Source organism: Nannospalax galili, unplaced genomic scaffold (assembly GCF_000622305.1).
Source record: "Nannospalax galili isolate Female #2095 unplaced genomic scaffold, S.galili_v1.0 scaffold100, whole genome shotgun sequence".
In the NCBI taxonomy this organism is placed as follows: Eukaryota; Metazoa; Chordata; class Mammalia; order Rodentia; family Spalacidae; genus Nannospalax; species Nannospalax galili.
The window spans coordinates 2,857,083-2,873,523 of NW_008352891.1; the positions used below are offsets into that span (position 1 = coordinate 2,857,083).

The following is a 16,441-nucleotide window of genomic DNA, read 5'->3' on the forward strand; positions in this document are numbered from 1 at the left end:
CTGAGTCATTTACAAAAGAAGAAAAATATTTGACTTACGTACTGAATGCTGGACCATCCACAATTCAGTGACCGCACCTGGTAGGAACCTCATGCCATTTCATAGCATGTGGTAAACAAAAATGAGTTCTCATCTTCCATCTTGTTTGAGACAAGGTCTCTTGCTGCTGGAGCTACATATGCCAGACTAGCTAGTCTGTAAGCTTTCAGGGATTCTCTTATTTCTGCCTCCCATCTCATGACAGGAACATTGGGATTACAGGTGGGTATCACTCTGTCTGGCTGAGGATCTGATACTCACACTTTCACAGCAAGTACTCTACCTTCTGTGCCACCTTCCCAGCTCTAGACTTGCTTTTATGGCAACCTGCTCTCTCAGTAAGTAATATACTCCCATTAGAATTAACCCAGTACTGCCAGCAAGAAGTTAATGATCTAATCGCCTCTTAGAGGCTCTACTGCCTTTGACCTGCTCTCTCAGTAAGTAATATACTCCCATTAGAATTAACCCAGTACCGCCAGCAAGAAGTTAATGATCTAATCGCCTCTTAGAGGCTCTACTGCCTTTCAACATTGTTACAATAGGGACCAGGTTTTGATGTGAGTTTCAAAAGGAACAAGGTATATTCAGATACCAAGAAACCCAAAAATACCATTGCTGATCCATATAGAATCTTATTAGGGAGGAAAAACACACTTTATAAATCTACAGTGTTCACAAACTCAGTGTTATTTTACAGTGGTTATTTTAGACAGCTACAGTGATCTTGAATTTTAATGATTCCTGATCAAAGAGACTGTAGCATAAAACCAAAGAGTAGTTATTGAGTTGAAGAGACTCTCTTTAAATATAGAATTTCCTACACTCAGAAGAGAGAAAAAATGACTATCCAGCTATGTCTAAGTTCTAGTCCCCAGATCCTGTGAAGATGTCAGATCCTCCCCTCCCCACAATCAGGAAATGGATGCAGATAGAACTCAGCTTACCTGAAAACAGGGAAACTTTCCTGGATTATCCAAAGGAACCTAGTGTAATCATAGAGTTCTTAAAAGCAGTGCAGAGACATGAAATAGGCATCAGAGAGACAGACATGGGCACAAAAGTCAATCAAGAGAAATGCTGTGTCGCTAAATGGTGCAGAGCTAATGAAAACAGTTGACCTCTAAAAGCTAGAAAAAGCAAAGAAATGGATTGTCCCTTGGAGCCTCCAGAAAATAAGGGAGCTCTGCTAACACTTGGGATTTTAATCTAATGAAATCTGTATTTAATTGTGTCCTACAGTGAGTTTGTGAACATCTGTAACAGCAGAAGCAGCAGTAGAAAACTATTACATACCCCAGAAGATGCAAGCATGCTGTTATGGAGGTACCTGGAAAGAGTGAGAAGCCAAAGCCAACACTGAATCAAGTCCAAGTGTCTGGGTTATTATAACAAAGATATTGAGGGACTCAGGAAAGAAGATGTGCTGGAATGCACATCCTATATAAAGCTACAAGAGCCACCTGAGGATTGTGTTTCATGGTAGCTCGAAGGCTCCACCAAGACCATCAGTCCAGAGTGCACTCAGGATACAGAGGTCTGGTACTGTGCTGCTGCTGCTGCTGCTGAGCATCAGGGAGGAGATTACTCAGAACTCTCCTCTAGTCATCAGAGTGAGAACAAGAGACTGCTTAGGAATTAACTGACATCAGCAATAGGGTGGATGGCTCAGGAAGCAACAGAGATAAGGTCTGACAACTAATCATCAAAACCTAAGAAACCCCAAGTATTGTGATGTCTACAAGACAGTTTTTTCAAGGAGCATACATAATGAGTAAGAAAAACTGAGAGCAATAAAATTGACTGACAAAATGTCGCAAACATTTTTCCAGCTTCCGTGACTGAGTTTTAAGACCCAAACCCACTATGATAATTCCTCAGTTATTTTACAAATAGCACTATAGTAATATATTTGGGTATCAGAGGACTCTGGAATAAACATTCCTGTACAGAGGCAGGAATTGACCCTGATACCCAGAAATTCTCAACATGGTTCCCCTTTAAATTAGAGACATAGGGGAGCCCAGTCATGGAGAATCCTTGTTGAACCCAAGCTCAGATCAGGTCCACAGACTCCACAGATATACTTGGTACTCATTTCCAAATTCACAGAGTATACAACAGAATTTGATGTACTTGCAGGCGCAATAACCTCTTTTGTGTCCTTGACCTATGGGGTCAGGTTGAATATAGGGAAGACTAAATAAAAGGCTCCAGAATTGAGTGACCACCCACTCCACTACCATCAAAATAGTGAATAAAACACAGCACTACATTCATCCTCAAGCTGAGGATGGTCATTAGCCCCACCCAAAAGAATGTCAAGGGTGAAGGATCTGTGATTTGCTAGCATTTCCACAGAAGGCAGATGGATCCTGTAAAATGCTTGTTGACATCCTTGATTTCAGAGGTTCTGTCCAAGGTGACTCTGCAGTCTGTGATGTAGACTAACATGGCCTCAGACACATAGTATATTTCATTACTTTGCAAACACATTGTTTTCTACCCAAATCATCAAAGATCAAAAACAATTTGCATGGATGCAGTGTAGGCAACAATGCATGCCTACTAGTTTTCTTAGGACTATGTTGACTGCTTTCTTCCACAGTGGATTCTGCAAAGACACAGATTATGAAGATACTTCATAAAATACCATGTTGTCCCATTAAGTTGATGACATTATGCTGCATGAGCAAAGCCCGTGTTAAAATGTCTATAATTCAGGAGACTTGGCCAGGGGCGGGGGGTCCTTGGATTGACAAAAAATAAAAGAATATAAAATCATCCATAAATACAAATATATTTATCTATGTTATTGTAACTCTATTAAAATACTCAGTGGTTTGATAGAAACAACAAAATAGCAGTTTTTTTTAATCCATAGGCATCAAATACATGTCTAAAGAATGTTAGACGCCTGATGGTTAATCGTGTCCACTTGATTGGATTGATGAGTGCTGAGGAGACTGGAAAAGTGCATTTCTGGTCAAGAACTGTATGGCTATTTTCAGGCAGGATTAACTAGAGACCTACCCTGAATGTGGGCAGCCTCACACTCTAGGCTGGGCGCCTGAATGGAATAAAGGGGAACGGAGAAGTCTGTACACAAGCATTCTCTCTCTCTGCTTGGCCACCAGGATGTGACCTCCTCAGTCTGCTTGATGTCCCCCAATCCCCAGCCCCACCCCATGATGAACTACAACCTCAAAATCACAAGCCTAAACAAAGCCCTCCATCCTTAGGTTGTTATTCTCCCGTATTTTTTCTTGGCCATCAAAAATCTGACTAATAAAAGTTGAATGGAAACTATTAGAAATTCACTATATAAGGTTCTTATAAAATGAGTAAAGTGATATATTAACACCTAAAGGTAGATTGTTATAAGATGAATGGGCTGAAATGCTTAAGTAACCATCAAAATAATAATGCAAGCTGATAGACCAACTAAGGAAATAAAATGGACTTAATTAAAAACAAATTCCAGTATCCGAAGGAATGAAGTAAAAGAGAGAAGGTAGACAACATAGATGAGACCGACAGGACACAGATGGAAAGCTGGCTTTTGCAACATTGGCCACATCAGTAATCACACCATGTGCTATAAAAAGGCAGAGACTGGGCTGGAGAGATGGGCTAGTGGTTAAGAGATGTACTACTCTTGCAGAGGACCCAAGTTTGGCTCCTAGCATCCATATCTATCAGTTTACAACAACCTATAACTCCAGCTCCTAAGGGTCTGGGGCCCCTGGCCTCTGAAATTCACTGGCATGCATGTGCACATACCCACACATGTGCATAATTTAAAACTAAAAATTAATCTTTTTAAAAGGCAGAGGCTGTGATGTTGGATAAAAAAGCAAGAACACAAACTAAGCTTCTTGTAAGAAAAATATTACAAATATGAAGATATAAAGTATTACAACTAAAAGATGATTTTAAAAAGTCTATTATGAAGCCACTACCAAAAGAGCTCTACCCCTTGCTTTCCTACCTTTGCTTCTCGCTGGTGAGATGAGCACATCTATCCAGTTACTGCTGTTGTGCCTTCCTTTGCTGCCATTACAACCCAATTTCTTCAACCTTCAAACTAGACTGAAGACCACTGACCTTCTGGGAATTGTTAAGCCTTCAGTGTCAGATTGAGACTGCTGAGACATTCATCCTCATGGACTGAGCAATTACTGGGCTCTCAGCTTCTCCAATGTGAAGATAATTATTGTTGGACTGCCCAGTGCATACAGTGTAAGCCAATCTAATAAATCTTTTTATATATTCACTCCATTGGTTCTGTTCTCTAGAGAATGCTAATCCTTTATTGGGTCTTCTGTTTTACCTGTCCACATAATTTCCTATAAATAACACCTGACAGGAAACTGAACATGGCTTTCTTCCAGGCCTGTGTCCCTGAGCTGACATCCAGACAACTTGCTACTTGGCCTGTCCTCCCTGACCACGTCACTCCACAGGAGCACCATAGCCACCATGAACACTATAGTAGGTTTGAAGTACAAGTTTTGACATACCAGGCCTCAGTTTTCTTTACGGTCCTAGGGTCTAGCAATATAGAATCATAGGAGAACCACAGATGTATTAGTTTATAGCACACCACAAACTAGGCAGCTTTGAACAGCAGAAATGTGTCTACTCAAAGTTTGACACAAAGGTGTTGACATGCCAGGATCGTCCCAATGTTTCTCAGTGAGTGTCCTTCCTGGCGTCTGCTAGCTTCCTTCCCATAGCTTTGGGTGTTCCCTGGGTTGTGGCTGTATCACTCCCACCTCTTCCTCTACCCTGAGCTTCTCTGTACATATCTGTATTTCTCCCCTCTTCTTCTAAGGCCACTGCTTACAGTGGGTTAGGATCTTCCCTAAATAGGTACAATCTCTTCTTTACTTGTGTCTATCTATAGCATCTCTATTTCCTAATAAGCTCATATTTGTGGGTACCATTAGGCAGGTACAGTTCAATGCATAGTACTAGTACTAGGAAATACTATGACTTAAACAAAGAAAGTTACAGTTCTCTACTTTCTCCCTGTCCACATGCATGGAGGAGCACCAGTTACAAGATGGTTTTTTTCCTTAACTTTTAAGCTTCACAAAATATTTTTATTAGTCCTTTGAGGATTTCATATATTTTGATCATATTCACCCTCTCCCCAATTCCTCCTAGATTTACCCTCCTTTCCCTGCCCACTCAACTTTGTGTCCTCTTTTAAAGAAAATCAAGTCCAATTTGTGCTGTCCATGTACTCTTGGGTGTGGGACCACTCACTGAAGCATGGTTAACCTTCCCAGTATTATACTCTGAAACAAACTGACTCTTCTCTTCCAACAGTTATCAGTTGCCCATAGCTCTCCAACTAGGTATGAGACTTTATGCCCACCTCCCCACTTCAGGCAGGGATTTTTGTCTGCCTTGTACAGGTCTTATGCATGTACTCATAGCCACTGAGTTCATATGTGCAACTGCCCTGCTATGTCCAGAAAACAGTCTCACTCTAGTCATTCGCTGCTTCTGGGTCTTACAATATTTCCACCCCTCTTCTGCGGTGATTCCCAAGCCTTGGAATGGATGTGACATAGATGCCCCATTTATGGCTGAACAGTTCACAATCTCATATTCTCGTCACCTTAACCAGCTGTGTAGATCTCTTGTTAATTACTATGTACTGCCAAAAGAAGTCTCTCTGATGAGAGGTGAGAGATGCACTAATGTATAGGTAATACGGTAAGCCCTTAGGAGTCAGTTTAATACCATGTTAGTTTAACTGACCTTAGGACCTATAACCTGTCCAGCCACAGGTTCTTGGCCTGATAACAGTGCCAGGTATGGGGTCTAGCTTGTAGAACAGGCCTCAAATCCAAGCAGAAAATGTTTGAATACTCCCATGACTTTCTCGCTACTATACCAGTAAACATGTTTGTCAGTTGACATCATTGTAGCTGGGAAGGGTTCACAGCTGGGGAAGGCTGATGATTTTTCTCTTCCATTATTGTGCACAGTACCTTCCAACACTATGGAGCTAATGAGTAGGGATGAAGCGTCCAGCCCAACACACTTGATTTCTCATGTTCTATGACTCAAAATGTTCTGGAGAGTAAAAAAGAGCAATGCAATGGCCTGTAATATTAGGGCGGTCTATAGGACCTCACTGGCCAACAACTCCAAAAGATATAAGCCATTCCTAGAACTGGGCTTTGTATTTGCTAGCCTGTGGTGTCTAGTAGGGGTATTGTCATCCCATTATAGGGCAGCTCCTTTTAAACTCTTTTTATATATGTATATATTTTAGGAAGCTTCTACAGTTATAGGTTTCCATTAGACTTTTCCAAAATTTCAATGTTAGTTCCTTCTTACCATGGTCCCTTTTCCACCCAGTCCTCCCATCCTGACCTCATTTAACCTTTCTTCTTCTATCATTCTCCTTTCTCCCTTTATACCACTGCTTTCTAGCTACCCTCCCTGAGAGACTCTTCCCCCCATGACTCCTTTCTAGTTTTCTGACCCCTGTGGGTATTCCAAATGAAACATACATGTTTGAAGATTCAAAGCTAGCACCTACATGTGAGAGAGAATGGGACATTTCTCTTTCTGGATCTGGGTTACCACAATGAGATGATTCTGAAAATGTTCTTGCAGGCCTAGTCTGGGCTAGTGGTCTGTGGGGTAAGGGTGCCTGAGTGGTTTAGCCTGAATGCTCTTTCTTTAGGAGCCCTTCTTTGACCTCTACTTCTCAAACTTATCTTAACATCCGGTTTCTTAGATCAGGACATAAGGGTGGAGGATGGGGTGGGGAGGACTCTCAATTTAATACGTTTAGTAATGTGGTCCTGCACCTTGGGCTGAGAACCCAGGTCAATGTCCTGGTGCTGCTGCTGATTTACCGTCTCCCTTGAATCTAACTTAGAATTTTAATTTCAGTTTGTAAAAGCATTAGTATCTCTGAGGTCATCTGTTCTTTGTTACTGTTCACACATCATGGTAAGTTACAAGAAATTACTTAAATCATCTTGTCTGAAAATGGGGACTCAACAGTGAAACTTTTTGCAAGGACAACATCGTGAGCTGTAGAAAGCAAGCTGAAGGCAACATTACAAATCCTTCTTTCTTCCCATTCTTGCTTGGCTGTGTCTCCTGCAGTATTTGAACCTTAATCCCCAGGATGATAGAATTTAGAGTGACCTTTGGGAGCTGATTAGGTGAAAAGGGTGGAGCCTTCATAGATAGGATTAGTGCCCTTTTAAGACGAGGTAGGAGCCCCAGTTTCTTCTTTCTCCATTTGAGAAAGCAGGAAGACATCTGTCTGAATGTGAGACATGGGCCATCATCAGGTACCAAATCTGCACCCTCATCCTGGACTTTTCAGACTTCAGAATGAGATGGCTGCTCTCCTAGCTCCTAAGTTATGTTGTTTGATTACAGCAGCCTAGGCAGGTCAGTGTAATGCTCTACCAACCCATATTTAGCTGTCAGGGTAAAAAAGAAGTTTCTCCTTAGGGAAGGAAGAAGATTCAGGTGTTCAAAGGCTCCTGTCCAAATCCAGTTGAGTTGCTATCACGTTTAAGGAAAGGTAAAAACTTCATTTTCCCGCAATTGTATTCCCTTGAGTATTCTAGAATCTAAAGAAAGCATTCTCAGAATAGATATAAGAAGGGAAAGAGGAGTCCTGGCAATGTCCTACGTCTTGGTATTTAAGTATCAGTACTAAAGGGTCAGCATGGAACCACTTTGGGGATCTGTATCCTGGAAGTCAGAGGGACAATATGCCTTCTTTTTTTCTATATGCCCTCCTTCCATTCATTTAATGTCTTGAGTCTTACTGTGCTCATTTAAACCTTTAAAGGCTGATGTATGCGTGAAAAAGACGCCAGCTCCTGTTTCAGTCTTCCCTCCATCTCAAGGTGGACATCGTTTGAGGGTTTGGTTTCCCACAACAACAGCAGATACACCTGTGGATTCCTATATAGAGAAATGACGAAGACTTGACTAGAGCCATGTATGTGCTCAATGTAGGACTTAAACTATAAAGCTGGATGTCCTGGCCCTTTGCTGTTGGGACACAGCAGTGAACCGTACTTGTATAAATGGAAATATGTAAAATCTGTAGGTGATGAATAAGGACACCTTAGGCATTTGTGAATCACTGTTGTTCATAATTATTGCAGATTAACATTTGGCCACAAAACTTGCCACCCACGAGGATGGGCTGTCAGGGAAGGAGCCAGTGGGAAAGAGGACTTTGGATTATGGTGAGAATTATGTTGATGACAAGAAGCTTTGGAGGTGAGGAGAGCTGTCTACTTAAAAACCCTGATGGACTTCCAACTCATTCTGTGTTCTCTGCTTTCTAGGTGACTCTGGTCTTTCCTAGGCCTGTCCTTTTTATGTTAGCTGCTTTATAAGAAAATGGTAGAGTTGAACTTGGCCTGTGGTTTTCAAACATGTCTAAATCTGCTCAGCTACTACAGCAAAGTACCTTAGACTATAATTTATAAGTAATAAGAATCTATTTCTAATAGTTCCTGAAGTCTGGAAGTCCTAATTCAAGGTGCCAACAGATTCAGTGTTTGGGGAGTGGGCTCACTCTCTGCTTCAGTAAAGTATAGGTTGCTACGTCCTTACAAGGTGAGAGGAACATGGAGGCTCCCTTCAACCTCTTTTATCACAGCACTAATCTCATTCCTGAGGGTGGAACTCATGTCTTTGTCTTTCAATCACTTCCCTAAAGACCCCTCCTCTGAATAGGAATCTCAGATCCAAATGCTTAGATCATAGAAACAAAGTTTTCCATTCCTATCCCTATAAGAATGTTAGAAATCTGCATGGAAAGTTGGCCCATGGGGACTTTTCTGGGTTGCAGAAGGGACGCGGTCTCAGTACATCCCTCTCACCTCTCCTTAATAGCTCCCAAAATAGTCTCAAGTCAAAAGAACTCTGTGTTCCTCTTTGCTGATAATAGCAGCAGTTCCCATTCCAGCCTGGCTCAGCACTAAGCCCTTGACATACCTTGACTCTGTCAGCCCTCAAGACTCCCTTGGTTCTTATAAAAGTTAAGTGATTTGCCAGGTCACAGCTAATATGAGAATAGGGATTCAGAGCCTGGGCTTGCTCCTTCCCACCCTTCTCTTACTCCCCAGCCAGGCCTCTTTGCCTTGTCCCAAGTCCAGATTGGCAGGAAGGGGGTGAATTATCTATATCCCTAAAAGAATTCAATAATAGAAGATTGCTACTGGCTAAGTCTTCAGACATGGGGGAGGGGTAGGTAAGAGAGCTAAGGGCTAAATCTGAGTTCTCACCCCAGTGGAAGCTCATTTTATAGAGGCCCAGAGTGTGTGTGCCAGCAACCCCCACCCTCTCAACAGTTGCACAAGGGAAGGTTTGACAGAACACAATTCAAATGGGCATTCATTAGGTAACAGGCCCATTTCTGCTTAATCACAGGGTGTAAGAGAGCAGCAAAATTGGATCAGCCTATGTGTGGCCCTACAAGTACCACTGGTACACTTCCATACTCAAAATGACTGATCTTTAATGATGTGCCTCTTAGAAACCTGGGGCTGGGAACAAACTGAACAGCTTAGAGTCCCCATGGCACAAATTATACATTGTTGAGAAGTTAGTGACTGAAACTTTCCTGTATTGTCAGACTCTGGGTCACATGCCAGCTGGCTAGCCAGGTGGTGGGGACATGGGGATGACATGCCTCAATTACTGACTTTAGAAAACTGAGCCCACTGCCCTGAAAGTCTGGGGTTCAACTACGTACTCCCGTGTATCATAACACATCTTTGGGAGAGCATTGAAGATGTCCATCACAAACTGTCATTAATTGTGGCAACTCAGGCAAGATTCTCAATGCTTCTTCCACAGGGTGCTCTCTACAGATTACTGCTATGATTTCTTTCACCTTTTTATCTGGACTTTTTTTTTCCCCAGATGCTACTCTTTCCAGAATACCTTTTGAGGGACTTGGACAAGTGGGGTGCCCATCACAGAAGCCAAGCATCTGTGCATTCTGTGTATACCCCTCCACTCTATTCCCTTCATTCCATCTGTTGGCTCCCTCCAATACATGGAGATGACAGCGGTGCTTACTGACTGTCTTGGGATGGGCGTGAGCCCTTCTGGGCTGTCATTGTTCTGAATGAGGTGGTCAGTCGATGATTGCCTAGAGACTTCGCCTCCCCTTGCAATTTCAAGCATCTCAGAGAAGGGTCATTGGACAGACATCAGTTGCTGGGTGTTGGCTGCTCTTAGGTATGTCCAACTGAGCTGTAGCAGAGGTGGCTTTTCTTAGACAATCCATGTGAGAGCTGGATTGTTCATGTTGTAAACTTAGTGCTCTGGAGTGACCGTTACACTCTCTGAGAAACACCAGGCTCTTATATCACAGAAGAGTGAACGAAATTGGGACTAACCAGATGTGTGGTACAGCAGTTCTGACTCTAACACCCATCCACTGTCACACTCATCTTTCTGAGGAAACAGGAGAGTGGAAGCATGATTGATCCTTCCTATAGGTGACACGGCTGATGTTGTGGTTAATTCTGTGAGCTGTCATATCTAGATGGGCCATAATGTGCCTCAGTGTGATGAGGTGGCTTTGATGAATAGTAATCCTAATTTGCACTAAAAGGGTGCATGCCCAGGGGAACAAAAGACTTCCTGCTTAGTGTGTGCTCACCAAAAACACATTAGCAGAAAAAAATCATTTCTCAGACCCCAAAATTTTAGTTAAATACGCACAATTTTATTGATTGAAGATATTAGGACAAAAACATTAAACCAAGTACAGGACAAAGCACCAGAGGCCGTTGATCCCCACCATGCATGTCATCAATCTTTCCTCCCACCGAGTACTTAAAAAATAGGGGAGAGGGAAGTTGAAAGGTCCTTCTTGCCACAACATCATCTTCAGAATGTGCAACGCCTCTCTCTGCATCTTCCATTATCAAAATAGAATCAAGGGCACATCCACGGCAGCCTTGTCTCCTGATTATGATTGGGGAAGCTGCCCACCTGGGGACAGGGTCTCCTGTGGAGCAGGCGTGAAGCATCCAAGAGTCCGAACACACATGCCACATACTAGAATGAAGCACAGATTCAAGTAACATTTACATACTAGAGTCCACGTGTTACCTACCCAAAAACAGGACCATTTCACAAAACATATACAAGCAGTAAAACCCAAACGACTGAGGTACTGGGAACACAAATATTTATGCCAAAAGAGTTTTGTATCATACAGCAATAGAAAAGCCAGAATACAAAAGGAAACATTTTGCCACTCGAAATCAAAGAAAGCTATCTAGAAGAAGCCAAATTAAAAGTTATTTCAGGGACAGAAATACTCAAACAAGGAAAAAAATTATAAACGTTTACTACAGCATGTAACATGTCATCCCGTCGACCCGTAATTGAAGTACTGGCTTTAATACATCACAATGTGACATTTTCCTTAATAAATAGAAGAATTCTTGAAAATACAAAGGTGCGTATTGGGATAGAGAGCTGTCTGTATTTATATCATCCTAGCTTTCAGCTTATTACTCTTTCCACTTTCTGATCAAACCAGTGGGCCTTTCCAGGCCCAAAGAATCACTCTTCATAAAGAAAACAAAATAGCTGCCCTGTATTTTATACACGTGGGACAACCTGTCTTATTTCACTAGTTTCCCATAAAGCAAAGACAAAATGTTGTGACCAGCATTGCAAAAAAGCATCCGACTCCAGGAGCCTCCTGCCGCCCCCCACCCTAGACCCTCACTATCATTTGAGCAGAGAGGAATGCCTACGCTGTGAACCTTCCAAAGAACAAAACTCAGAAAGAAGCTGTGTTTTTCTCTTTTTCTTTCTTCTTCCCCTAGACTGACAGCGGTAATACATCTGCAAGTCTGACTTCTAATAGCTTCCTGCCACAACACCGCCTGACGCAAAACAGATATGCCGGTTAAAGAACAGATTTGTTCCTCCCCACCCTTTCAGGGAGCAAAGCATTAACATATCACTTCCTAACCAGCATAGGAAATAGTTTATTTAGAAAAAAATGAGTTAAAGAGAGCGAATATGAGACAGCAACTGGAACTTTCTTTTGGTTTTAGCACCCAGGTTGCAGGTCAGTCTGTGTGCACCGAATTTTTTTAAGTGAATCCTATTAATTATCACATAGGTGGTTGGTTTATTTTTAAAAACAAAAACAAATCCTCCATCAATTGTTCCTTCCCTGAATCATAACAAGAAGTTAAATGCTAACAGTGCGATGCCAAGGTATGTGGTTGAGGCAGAGAGTTTCGATTCTATCAAGATCTGCAACTATTTCTGAACAAAATGAAAAGTGGGGTAGGTGAAAGCAGCCCAGCTGGCAAGAGGGGGTAGCTTTCAGGCTACCCCGGGGAAGAGAAACCCGGTGGGGAGGTCTCCCAATGGTCAGAACCCAACCCCTATCCCACATGTCTTGTTCCCATGCTACATGTTCAGTCAGCTCCTGGAAGGACTTCCTCTTCTGAACCAAGAAATGTATAAGTACGAGTGTCCATCTTGCTTCCCAGCCAGGCCACCTGTATCCCAGAAGAACTCCTTGCTGGGGCCCTCTCTTGCTCCTGGTACCTGCTAAGTATATGTGGGCCTTGAGCTCAGTTAAAGAAAGGGTCCAAGTTTTCCTCCATGTTGATGTCGGGCACCAACTGGTCAGACACTTCCTTAGCACCATATCCTGAATTAGAGACGCTAAAATCTGTAGAAAACCAGGGGTGGTCCAGAATTTCCTGCGAGGTCAGCCGCTCTGAGGGCTCCCGCCGCAGGATGCTTCGGATCAGGCACTTGGCCTTAGGTGACAGAGTCTCTGGAATGTTGAACTGGCCTCGACGGATCTTGCTGAAGAGGGAACTGGGCTCAATGTCATGAAAAGGGTAGCGCCCCACCAACATGGTGTACAGCATTACCCCCAGGCTCCACACGTCCGCTGCCTTGCCCGAATAGCTGCCACTGGTGTTCAAAATCTCTGGGCTGACATACGCTGGGCAGCCATGCTTGTCAGAAAGGGAGTCATCACCACCCCGGAGAATGTAGGCATCTTCCAAACTCTCTAGCTTGACCCTGGTCCTGTAGGGAAGAGACAAAGATGTGAATGCCTAAGAGTAAGTGGGGGTATATCCATCCATCATGGTAACAGGTCTCCTACTGTTCATTCATTCTGTATTCATTCATCTGACCAGCCAGATGTGCCTCACTGGGAATCTTTTCCAGACTCTGTTCTAGAGCTGGGGCTACAGGGATGAACGAGATTGACAAGGTGGCTTCATGAAACTTACAGTGTGCTAGGAACTCAATCAAATTCTTAGCAAGTAAGCAAAGCATAAATAACTTTTGTAACCCTGTCTTGCTCAGAAAGGGACAAGAGATGACATCACTTTCTTGAAGTCACACTTGCATGGAAGGCTTCAGAGAATGCAAAATGAGACCTAATCGATTAGGAAGTGCCCAGCAGCAATGTCCGTGAGTTCCAGGTGACCATGTGCAAAGACTTTCTGCCTTAGCTCACTCTATTTGGGCCACACCATGCCTCCCGATGGGCAGACAGGATTTTACTATTCTATTTTAGAGTAGAATATTGAGACCGAGGATTTGGACAATGTTCGCAAGACCTTTAACTAGAAAATGGACACGACATGACCCATCACACTGCCCAAGTTGACCCTACTGCTCTTCGGGCTGTACCTGCTGCTTCTCTTTAGGAAACAGACAGAAACAGGGAGTTTGAATGTGAGTGGTTTCCACCAACCACTTTCTCCAAAGTTGGCATCTAAGTATCAAGACCTAGATTTGTTCCTAGATTTTTCTGGTGATGTTTTCCCCTTGTCTTACCATCATATTCCCAAGGCCCAGGGTCCTTGACCTGGCACTTATCACTAATCCCTGGTCTGTGATTCTTACCCCTCACATGACTGTGTGCCTGGGAGGGTGTGAGCATGCACCAACTGCAGCAGGACCTCAACATTCTTCTCAAACTCCAGCCCATCCCCAATCCACTTGCATATTAAAGCCTACTGAAGCTGTCCACAGGAATGTGGACCTTCCCAGATGAAATAAGAGGTGGAGAAATGCACATTAAATTCTGAGGCCCTAACATCCGAGTACACTTTAATACCACAAGGCTTGATGATGTCATCATTGGGAATAAGATGGCTTCTTATATCAATTATATTTAAACGAGATGAGAACCAGGATACAAAGTGATAGTCAAGCCTGCACATGAATGTGAAAGAACTAAGAGTGACCTAGCCTCAATATTGCCCTGCCTCAGTGTCCAGCCCAGCCTTCTCTCTTCAACCCAGGTATCTCTGGGGCAGTCCTATTTTCCCATCCTACTGTTCTTTGCATAGGAAGTTAAGAATATTATAACCAGGTATGGTGGTACACACCTGTAATTGTAGTAGTTGGATGGTAGAAGCAATGAGGATCAGAAATTCAAGGCCGACCTCAGGTACAGAGCAAGTTAGAGGCCAGCATGGCTGCGTGAGATATAAACACCGCCTCCCAATGTTTGAAATGGAAATCTTTCCCTTATCTCCCAGTCAGAGCAGAGCACTGTCCTGTGAGTTAGTGGTAAAGTCCTGCTGAGAAGGTGGCCAAGGACAGGCTGGAGCCGGAAATGGGACTCAGGGGCTCTTACCAGAACCATGGCACTCACATCACCTGTTTTTTTGCATCTCAAAGTGCACACCCAGACCTCCACCAGCCATGAGCTCAAATGAGCCCCAGAAAGTGTTTGGGCAGATCACAATGGGGCCCCTGTGGTAGTCAGGGCCGATGACCCACCACCAGCTTCCTCCCATCTTCCAGCTTATCATCCTCCCCAGGCCTGCAGGTCTCAGTCTTTCATGGTGATCTGAACAGCCACCGACAGTATCTACATATAGGGAGCTGTAGAGGGGGTGAGGGGCTCCCTAGTCTAAGAAGTGACAAATGATGGGTCGATTCTAGGACATCCTATGTGTATGGCAGGGATTCCAAAGTTCAAGGAGTAACTGCTTTCCTGAACTCATTTCCATCCAGGAGGAGAAATGGTGGTCTTGAGCTAAAAGACAGGAGGGTGGATCCAGGCCAGGCTCCATCGCTCACCTGCTTTGTGGTTGCAGCTAAGTTACTAACATTAAGTAAAAACTGCCATCGCAAGCGGTTTTAAGTGTTAAGTTAGTTCAGTCTAATGATGTCCGCTTACATGCAATCACCTGAATAAATCGGCCTCAGTGTCTCTGTCAGGTCTAACTGTAATGCACAGTAGCATGTCCTTTCCTTTGCCATTTGCTCACCTACATTCTAGAATAATCCTACCATTGCATGATCTTCTCCTGTCCTTGTCACTAATGCCCTACAAAAATAGAAAAGATCTAGCTATGCTAATCTGGACTTGAACTGATTAAAAACAAATCTTTCTTCTTCCTGTTTGTTTTTTCTAATCAGGTGGCAGTGACCCACCGCCTCACCACATGTTCCAAGATGCACAGAGGGGAGTCTACAGGATCCATGGACCAGTGGAAGGGACGGGATATCAAACCCTAGGCTTAAGGGCTTTTCTCAACAGCTTCTCCCAACCTACCTGGAAAGTTCTTGGTAGAGCTCTAGCCTGGTATGGGGAACAAGCTGACCCTTCACCTACTTCCCTGACTTGGCAGCAGAGTAGTAGAGGAAGAAGGGCTGTGGAAGGAATTTCCCACCTGTGTGTCAAGGAGAACCAGGTCAAAGCCTGCCCTTCTCCCCTTGCTGAGTAACATCCCCAAGTGGAGTTCCTTTCTCAATCTCCCACCTCAAAGCTGTGCAGATAATGAATCAGAGAATGAAATTATCAAAAAGATTCTCTGCTTGAGGTGGCAGGTGGCAGTGACCCACCGCCTCACCACATGTTCCAAGATGCACAGAGGGGAGTCTACAGGATCCATGGACCAGTGGAAGGGACGGGATATCAAACCCTAGGCTTAAGGGCTTTTCTCAACAGCTTCTCCCAACCTACCTGGAAAGTTCTTGGTAGAGCTCTAGCCTGGTATGGGGAACAAGCTGACCCTTCACCTACTTCCCTGACTTGGCAGCAGAGTAGTAGAGGAAGAAGGGCTGTGGAAGGAATTTCCCACCTGTGTGTCAAGGAGAACCAGGTCAAAGCCTGCCCTTCTCCCCTTGCTGAGTAACATCCCCAAGTGGAGTTCCTTTCTCAATCTCCCACCTCAAAGCTGTGCAGATAATGAATCAGAGAATGAAATTATCAAAAAGATTCTCTGCTCTTAAGGTAGGGCTGCCCCTGAGCTGATCTGTGGGGTACTTTAGTCTCCTTCCCTTTAGGGGTTAGGGCTGCCATGAGAGAAGGTTGGGAATGCAGTGGGATGGGGCTAGAGGACGGCGGGGGGGG

The 16,441-nt window shown here is 43.7% G+C and overlaps 1 protein-coding gene across 1 annotated transcript in view; it reads right to left on the reverse strand.

Moving 5' to 3' along the window:
- Window positions 1–10,770: 10,770 nt before the first annotated feature.
- Window positions 10,771–16,441, reverse strand: part of Trib2 (tribbles pseudokinase 2) — a 23,499-nt gene continuing 17,828 nt past the window's right edge. The window contains exon 3 of the mRNA XM_008850088.2: window positions 10,771–13,143. Coding sequence (XP_008848310.1) covers window positions 12,675–13,143 — 469 coding nt within the window. The 3' untranslated portion in view covers window positions 10,771–12,674. The remainder of the gene's footprint in view (window positions 13,144–16,441) is intronic.